Here is a 9,115-nt window from a genome sequence, read left to right as displayed (position 1 = left end):
TGCCCCCCCTTGTCCCCCCCACACCGGTTCCCCCTTCCCCAAGCAGCCCAGCACCCCCCGAGCTAAAGGCACAGGCTCAAAGAGAGCTTTCGGGAAGCTCCCCCCAGCCCAGCCAGACCCATGGGCACTGGTTGGGGAGCTGGGGGGCTGTCACAGCCCCCCATCACCCTTCCCACCACCCAACAGCCCCAAGGCCACAATCCCAAATCCTGCCCCAGCATGAGAACAGGGCCGTCCTCACAGAAACTGGGGTGGGTTGGCTGGCTGGGAAGGGGGTGGGCACCCCACAAAAATAATAATTACAATTAAGAAGAAAAGAGTGTGGCCACAGTCTGCCTTTTTAAGTTAGAAACAGTTGAACTGTCCCATAGTCTTCAAAAAATAACGGAGAGCTGGCAGCCCCTGCCCTCCCCACCCTCACCTGCCCCTCTTAAAACTCTGTAAAAATCACAGTTCCACGTTCCGCAAAGTTTCCCTTTTTTTTGGTGGTGGCGGTGGACTTGTTTGTAGGTTGCTGTTTTTTCCACACACACACTTTTTGCTTTGTCATTTCTTCCCGGCCCTCCTGCGTGCCCCGGCACCTCCCGTGAAGCACTCGCCGAGGGATGCGGAGAGAGGTGACGTGCCAGAGTCCCTTCTCCCGTGGGGACTGGGACACGCGGCGGCTGGGGATGCAGAGGCAGCGGCTTTCTGGAGAGGAAGGAGGCCGGCGGCTGTTGCGTGGAGGCGGTGGCAGAGGCCCCCCCGCCTCTGTCCTTGCTGTGGCTCCCAGGTTTTGCCCATGGGGGCTGGGAGAGGGGGGCAGGGGACAGCGAGCACACGAGATGGAGATGGGTGAGAGGCTGACGAGGCGGGCACGCAGGTCTGGAGGCAGCTGCTGGGTGAATCCCGGGTGAGGAGTCAAGGAGCCTCCGGACGTTGCGAGTCGGGAGGAGAAGCCCAGGAAAAACAAAAAAACGGGAGCGAGGGAGAAGGAGGACCAGTCTGGAAACCATCTTTTTACATTTTGTGCCGGTGGGGCTCCTGGAGCTGCCACAGTTTGCTCGCCGCTGGGCAGAGCTCACTCTCCGCTACCACAGTCCCTCCACCGCACACGGAGGAGCGAGGAGGAGGGGACGCGCCCCCGTTTTTCCACCGTCATCTCCCCCCATCCCAGCCAGGCGCCCCAGGGACTTTGGCTCCTCACATCATGATGTGCCGCCGGCGGTGGAGGGCCAGGTGGTCGGAGCGGGAGAAGCTGCGGTCGCAGTCCGAGCAGCGGAAGGGCTTGATGCCCGTGTGCTTGCGGAAGTGCCGGGTCAGCTCGTCGGAGCGGGCGAACTTCCAGGTGCAGCCTTCCCAGGTGCATTTGTAGGGCTTCTCGCCTGCGCGGAGGGGAGCAGAGAGGGGTCAGCGCTGCAAAAATGACCACCGCCCGCCATACGGAAAAGAAGAAAGAGGCAGGGTTTCTTGGCGCCAGCCCTCGCCCGCCTCCGCGCTCACCCAGCGCGGTCCATTGGCGCCACCGGGTGCACGAGTGCTGCTGTGAGGCATAACACAGCACCGCGCCCACGCCGCCGGCGACACCCGAGACGGTATTTTGGGGTGCACACCCCACTGCCTGCAGCACTGCCTGCTCACACCCCGGGAGACAGCAAAGGGGTACCCCACTGGGTTCACTACAGCACCCCTGGGCACAGGTGGGGGGATCCCTCCACCTGTGGCACCCTCCCATGGGCAGCGTGCGACTGTAGCTGCAGCACCCACCACCCTCCCTGGGGCGCGCCACAGCGGCACCCCAACACAGATCCTGGGGTCCCGCAGGGCCCTGGGGTGCCAGCCCAAGGGGGTGCCAAGCACGCGAAGGGGAAAGCCCTCCCTGGCAGGGGGACTCCAAGGCACTGGGGGGTGGCGGGGAGGGGAGACCCCCAGTAGGGCTGCCCAAGGGAGCACCCCGTAAACAGATGGGGGAGCAGGGAGCAAGAGGGTCCCCAGGGTATGGCCTTGGGTACCAGTACCCCCAAAGGGCCAGCACAGAGCCCAAGTGACCCCCAAAGGGGGCCACGCCCAACCCTGTCAGAGGGTAACAGCATCCCCAAAGAGCACCCCCCAGCCCTGACACAGGGTGCCAGCACCCTGAGCCCCCAGAGATGCTCCCCAATCTCTGGCAGAGGGTGCCAGCAACCCCCCAAAGACACCCCTGAGCCCCCAAATGGCACCCCCCAGCCCTGACAGAGGGTGCCAGCACCCTGAGCCCCCAGAGGTGCTCCCCAGTCTCTGGAAGAGCACCCCCAAAGACATCCCTGAGCCCCCAAAGGTGTGCCCCAGCCCTGACACAAGGTGCCAGTACCCTGAGCCCCCAAAGGTGCTCCCCAGTCTCCAGCACAGGGTGCCACCAACTCTAAAGACATCCCTGAGCCCCCAAAGGTGCTACCCAGTCTCTGGAAGAGAGTGCCAGCACCTACGAAGACACTCTTGAGCCCCCAAAGGGCCCCCTCCCATTTTTTGCAGAGGGTGCCAGCACCCCCAAAGAGCCTTCCCCTGTCCCCAAAGTGCCCCCCAGCCCTAGGACAGGGTGCCGGCACCCCCAAAGACCCCCCATCAAGCCCAGGGACGGACCACCATCGCCACCCACAGCCCACTGGGAGCTGGGGACACTGATCCTGACCCTTCCAGGAGGGGGGTGTGCGGCGCTGGCCCCTACCTGTGTGTATCCGCCGGTGAGCTTTGAGGTGGGAGCTTTTGGTGTAGACCTTATTGCAGCCTTCAAAGTCGCACTGGTGGATGCGCCGCTTCTTCAGGTCGGGGGAATCGGCTCGCTGCCCCCGCGCCGCTGGCCTGCCGCAAGGAGGGAGGGATGGAGGTCACGGCCCCCGTGCCCACAGCCCCCACGGGACGCCTGGGGACACGGAGGGGGACAGGATGGGGAGACACACACACGAGGAGACTCACTCTCTCTGGAGGTCCTGGAAAGGGGCTGGGCCGCTCTCGGAGGCGCTGTCCTCACTGTCGCTGTTCATGTCCAAGGGGTACATGGAGCCCGGGTCAATTTTCACTGGTGGGGGGCGGGAAAGAAAAGCTATTGAGAAACAAGGAGGGAGGGGGTGAGGTTTGTTAGCAGAGAACAGAGACATCTCCCCAAAAAACCCACCCCTGCACCAGAGGGACAACCCTCCCCTTGCTCCTGCAGGACCCCAGAAGCTGCTCCCCATCCCTCCAATAAAAAGTAGTAAAATCAAGCTGGGGGATGGAGAAGCCATGTTGTGGGGCACAGAGATGGAGGGGGGGCATGACTTGTGGGGGCACCCCTTTCAGCTGCCTGCTTCTGCCTGGAGGAGGGGAGATCCATGCCCCCCACCCCGGATAAGGTGGGAAGCTGGGAATGTCCTCTGGAAGGGTATGGGGGAGGGCACGGGGATGGGCAGCTGAACTGAAACCGGAGCCACCAGCAGCGGGCAGCCAGTGGGAAGGGCAGGCAAGCAGGCTGCCAGCAGTGGCAGCACGGGTGGCGGGCAGGGCAGGCAGTGCCATGCCCCGTGCATCCCCTTCCCCTCCCAAGGGGACACGGGCTGGGGACTGAGGGCCCCAGGGGGTGGGGGAACTTTGGGTGAAGGTGGCAACGTGGGGAGGCAGGTGGTGGGTGATGGGGACACCCCGGGGAGAAAAATCGGATCTTCTTCAGGGGTGCTGCTCCACGAGGTAGGACCACCCCCCTCCCAAAATTTCAGGGTTTCCCAACAAAATGTGCCCTTACCGGACCCAGCGTTCTTGCCGTCCCCCCCGATGAGCGGCACGGTGATGGCAGTGACGCCATCGGTGGGCATGGTGGTGTAGACGACGGGGAGGGACTGGACCACCACGGGGATGGTCTGGAGGTTGCCCATCTTGCTGGGCAGGTTGACGGAGGGGATGGCGTGGATGACGTGGAGGATCTGCTGCCCGCCGCTGCCCTGCGTGGAGGCCAGAATGGAGCCGGGCGAGAGGACGGCTGGGATGGCCGAAGTGGAGCTGAGGCCGGAGGACGAAATGGAGACGGTGGTGGGAGCGGGGAGCGGGGGAGCCACCAGCAAGGGGGAGGACTGGATGGAGGTGGGGGGCGGCGGCGGTGGCGGCGGGGCCGAGGCCGTCACCACTGCCTTGGACTTGTTGAGGGAGAGATCAACAGGCTCGGCCTGGGGCTGGCCGCAGTCGCTGGCCAGCAGCTCCTCAGGGGGCTCCGTCTTGATGTCAGCCAGCAGCACCGGCGGGTCGAGGGGGCCCTCAGCCAGCAGCGCCGACGAGCTCATGGCGGGCGTCGCCTTCCCTAGGCCCTGCGAGAGACCCAGGGCCCGTGAGGCGACGGGGAGGCCGAGGCACGGGGGCAAAGGGCTTTTGCTGGGCTCCCCGCAGCCGGCGGTGAGAGGTGCTGCCCCGGGGCGGGCCCCGCGGCCCGGGGCGGGTGAGGGGACGCCGAGGGCTCCCCCCGGTCCCCGGGCCGGGGCTCCGTCCGCCCCCCCACCCGCACCCCCAGCCCCCCGCCGCCTCGGCCGGGGCCGCTCCTTCCCTCACGACGGCCGCGGCGCGAGCCGAAAGCGGGAAGAGGAGACCCCGCCCCCTTTCCCGCGCACGCCCCGCCCCCCTCCCCGCCCACCCACCCCCTTTGTGCCGCCGGCCAGCCCCGCCCACCCCCGCGAGCCCCCTCAGGGGCGGGCGGGGCGGGAGTGGGCGGAGAAGCGGGCGTGGCTCCCGCGGGGCGGTGGCGGGCCCCGCCACGCTCCCCTCCCCCGCGCCTTAAAGGGGCCGCGCCGCCGCTGCGCGCAACCCCCTCACACCCCACCCCCGCCGCCGCTCCCCCGCCCCGGGGCCGGAGGGGAGGACGGCGGCGGTGGGTCACTCACCGCCCCGGCGGCGCGGGGGGGGCTCCTCCGCGGGTGCGCGGCGCTCATCCCCTCCGCGGGCAGGATCATGCTCCGGGCCGGGCCGAGCGAGAGGTGTGAACGGCCCCACGGCTCCACCCTGGCTCGGCCCGGGGTGGAGCTCCTTAAAAGGGCCCGGCCGCGGCAGGGAGGGGCTGCGGGCACGGCCCGACCCGGCCCCCCGCGGGAGGCACCCGGGCGGGGCCCGACCCGGGACACCCCCATCCCCCCCCCATACCACCCCCACCCCGAAAGGCTGCGCACACGCGGTACCCCCAACACGCGCGCAACCGAGGGGGGCCCCCCACAAACGCACGCGGCGATAAGGAACCCCCCCCTCCCCTTTGGCTGGGGTCCCTCCCGTACGTGGGCACGCGTGGGGACGCCCCCCGCCCCGCCACCAAAAAGCACCACTTCATCACCCCAGCAGTGACACCCCTCCCCCAACAGCGCCCCCCCCCCGACCCCCAGCACGTACCTGACTGCAAGCAGAGACCTTCCCACCCCCCCGAGACAGGCACACGGAGCCCCCCACGCACACTCACGCACACACAGGCACACACCCGCGCGGCCCGGCCCGGCCCGGCCCCTCCCCGGGGCACACCCAGCGCACACACCCTGCACACACACACACAGAGCAGGGAGCCTCCCAGCCCCCCTCCCCCCAAAAAACCCCTCACACACGCGCACGGCCAGGGACACCCCCCTCCCAAAACCAGCCCAGACCCGCGCTCAGCCAAGGACCCCCAAACACACACCCCGTCCCGCGCACACACCACCAGGGACCCCCGAAACACAGAACCACAGAAACCCTCCCCCTCCCAGTACCCACATATTCAGCTGGGGACCCCCAACACACACACTTAGCAAGGGACCCCCCCCCCAAACACCCCCACTCCCATCCAAGAACCCCCCCAATAACCCCACACAAAGCCAGGGGCCCCCAAAACACACAGGCCCCCTCACAAATCACCAGGACCCCCAAAACACCCCCCCCAGCCAGGTCCCTCCAAATCCACCCACATCCAGGTACCCCCACAAGGACACCCCCTCAGCCCCGCTTTGCGGGGGGGGGGGGAGCTGCACCCCAAAGCCCCGCGGGGCTGGGGGACACACACAGATGTGGCAGCCGGGTGGGCAGGGGGCCTCGCTGCCCCCCAAACCACCCTCACTTCCCACCACCCCTCCCACGGGGACCCCCCCGCAGCCCACCGGGCTTTCAAGGGTGAGCTGAATTCCTCCGTCCTCAGCCCGGGGGCACCTAAAACCCACCCAGGTGGGGGGGGGAAGGGTTGAGGAGACCCACAGCCCGCCCGCAAAACCCCATGGAGACGGGGAAGCCGCTGTGCACCCATCCCCCCTCCCCCCCTTATCTTGCCCCCCACCTTTTTTTGCCCTAAAATAGCGTAGGGAGGGATGTGGGGCACCCCCAGACCATGGGGTGACCTTGGGGGGGGGGGGGGGCGTGGGAAAAGGCAGGCAGCTGCCTTCCATCCCTCCCTGCCCGGTCCCTGCGTGTCCCGCCCCGCTCCGTCCCCCCCACCCGTGGGCGTGGGGGGGGGGGCACACCCCGCCGCCGTCACACCTCCCCGAGGAATTTCCTCCCCGCTCCACCCTCTGGCAGCGACCGCCGGGATGCTGGGGGGGGGGCGGGGGGCGGGACACGGACACTCGTGGGGACAGAACACCGCGTGTGGGGGATCCACCCACCCTCACTGCGGGGCCGTGGGGGGCGCAGCCCCGCTTCCCGCGGGTGGGATGGATGGATTTTGGGACGTGCCCCCCTCCCCCCAAAAAAAAGTCCTGCCATGCCCGGGCCCACGGCAGGGTCACCCACGGGTTGGAAGGGGGGTTCCACGGGGGGACCCACCCCCCGTCTCGCACATTTTGGGGGTGCGGGGCGGCGGCGAGCGTGTCTGCCCGGCCCTGGCCGCGGGCAGGGTGCAGGCAGGGTGCAGGCAGCGAGGGAGGGGGGGGAAGGACACCGAGCCCCCGCCACCGCCATCTGCTCCGGGGTCACCCCCCGCGCTGGCGGGGGGGGGTCCTGCCCAGCCCCCCCGCCCCACGCAGGCCCGGGTGGGTGGGTGGGGGGACACGCACACACGACACGCACGAGGAGGGTCGGGCCCTTTAAGAGCAAAGGGTGTGGGACGGGGGGGGGAGGGAAGGGCGGGGCGGGGCGCGCCGCGACGTCGCCCCTCGCCGGCCCCCCCCTCCCCCCCCCCGTGACCTCCCAAGCGCGCGGCGGCGCCCGCCCCGGAAGCGGCCACGGTGGGGGGGCCCACGCGGGGCACCGTGGGGGGGGAAGGGCGGGGGGGGGCGGTTCCCGCACCCCCGCCCTTCCCTCCCCCCCACCCCCCCACCCCCGGGCCCCGTGTTGCCAAATCCCCCCCCCCCTTCCCCACCCGTGGGCGCTGCCCCTTTAAGAACCCACGCAAGATGGAAGCGGCCGCACCCACGACCCTCCCCAGCCCGGTTCCTCCAGGGCCGAGGCCCCACTCACTTTTCCCCGCGCCTCCTCCGAGTGCATCCCCGCCGCCGCCGCCGCCGCTGCCCCGGGGCGGTGACGGGTGGGGCGGGTGGGGCCCCACGGGCGGGGAGGGGCGGGGCCGGCTTGGGCGGAGCTCCCCTCCCCCACCCAGTTTTTGGGTGGGGGCACCCCACCCCTCCCCCCCCAAAATAATATCGAGGGGTGCCCCGCCCTGCGGTGACATCATCATCAGCCAATGGGCGGCTCCCCTCGCATCCGGCGTTGCCGTGGTAACAGATGCAGGCTTTGGGGAGGGGGGGGCTCCCCCACCTGCTCCCATCCCCCCACCCCCACCTCACGCAGGGCCCCCCCCCAAAACCGGTGGGGGGGGAGGGGCACGCTGCTGGCAGGGCTGAGACCTGGCAAACTCGTGTCAGCGATGGCGGGGGGTGGGGGAGGGCAGCCATCCTCCCCCCCCCCCCCAATTTGGGGCAATGTCTCCCCACCCACGGGTGACAGGAGGGGGCAGCACCTCCAAAACCCCAGGCCAAGCACCCACGGGTGCCCCGGGAGGGCGGGGCAGGGCGTGGCCCCTGGGAGGGGACGTTCCCGGGGGGGGGGGGAGGCGGTGCCCACACCCCCCTGCCCGATTGCCGAGGACCCTGCCACCCACTCAACGCCCCGCTCCAAAATATTTGGGGTGTAAGGAGCAGCCTCTCGGCACCCTCCCCCACCCGGGGGGCACCAGGGCGGCTCGGGGGGTGCAGGTTGGGCCCCCCCCGGGGGCGGGCAGGGCCCTGGCGGGGCTGGGGGCGCCTTTCCATGGGGTTCCCGGGGGGACGGGGACCCTCCCGGGACAGGGATTGCACATGCCGGGAGGCCCAGACTGGCTCCGGAGGCACCTCCCGACCCTCCCTGACCTCGGCTGCCTTCGGCCTCAGTGGCCTGGCAGGGGAGGAGCCCTGCGGACCCCGAGGCCTGCAGCTGGGGGGGCTGCCCCCCCCCACGCCCCCCCCCCCAACGCTCCCCGGCCCCCACTCAGCTGTGACCACACCGACGCCCGGGGCAGGGGTGGAGGTGGGCACTGACTCTCGGGCCTCTTGCCCAGGGACCTTGGGGTGTCCCCTGGCCCCTCAGGTTGTCCCCCAGCCTCAGGGTGTCCCCCGGCCCCTCGGGGCATCCCCACGGGTCCCCCACCCCGCCTGCGGGCAGCGCCTGCGCTGAGTTTGCCAGGGCTCAGCTGCAGGCTGTGGCACTGGGCTGGCCAAGCCCACCCCCAGCACCCCAGAGAAAACGCAGGCTGGGGTTAACCCCACCCCACCCCCAAAATGCAGCTCCCCGCTGCTGCCCGCTCCCCTGGTGATGGGGTGACAGCTGCTCCCCACCCTGCCGCAGAGCGGGATGGGTCCCACCCCAGCACCGTCTCGCCCCTGGCCTTTTGGGGTGACAGTGGTCCCACTCCCCGCCCCGGCGTGGGCTCCATCCGCAGCCCACCCAGCCCTGTCCCCTGCCAAATCCCACTGAGCTGAGACCCCCCCGTCACGGGCGTCCCCGTGGGGCGCGCAGGGTGGGACAGCAGGCCTGGTGCTCCCCGCCACCGCCATCACCTCCGGGCACGGCTCCGAGGAGCCGCTCGCAACCACCGCAGGGCCGACCGGGAGAAGCTGCAGCCGCCCAGCGCTAATGTGGGGCTGACCCACATCAGCCGGGAGGTGAGGGTTGGGGACCCCCGGTGACACCCCGCTCTCCCCCAGCTGCCGCCGCTCAACCA

The 9,115-nt window shown here is 69.7% G+C and overlaps 1 protein-coding gene across 5 annotated transcripts; it reads right to left on the bottom strand.

Moving 5' to 3' along the window:
• Positions 1-272: 272 nt before the first annotated feature.
• KLF8 (KLF transcription factor 8) lies at positions 273-7,522 on the bottom strand. 5 transcript variants are annotated; one of them, XM_064463444.1, is made up of 6 exons: positions 7,378-7,396; positions 4,857-4,974; positions 3,734-4,289; positions 2,932-3,058; positions 2,684-2,817; positions 273-1,364 (listed from the first exon to the last, which is right to left on the bottom strand). In XM_064463444.1, exons 2-6 carry the CDS (start codon positions 4,923-4,925, stop codon positions 1,183-1,185), a joined length of 1,068 nt encoding a protein of 355 aa, XP_064319514.1. In that variant the 5' UTR covers positions 4,926-4,974; positions 7,378-7,396; the 3' UTR covers positions 273-1,182. The 5 variants fall into 5 exon arrangements, with proteins under 5 accessions (XP_064319514.1, XP_064319515.1, XP_064319516.1 ...); XM_064463445.1 differs by lacking the exon at positions 4,857-4,974 and having other exon boundaries at positions 7,378-7,522; XM_064463446.1 differs by lacking the exons at positions 4,857-4,974; positions 7,378-7,396 and adding an exon at positions 5,353-5,455.
• Positions 7,523-9,115: the final 1,593 nt, after the last annotated feature.

The sequence above is a fragment of the Phalacrocorax carbo genome, chromosome 11 (assembly GCF_963921805.1).
Source record: "Phalacrocorax carbo chromosome 11, bPhaCar2.1, whole genome shotgun sequence".
In the NCBI taxonomy this organism is placed as follows: Eukaryota; Metazoa; Chordata; class Aves; order Suliformes; family Phalacrocoracidae; genus Phalacrocorax; species Phalacrocorax carbo.
The sequence above is the reverse complement of the archived record's forward strand: the minus strand, read 5'-3'. Positions and strand labels throughout refer to the sequence as shown.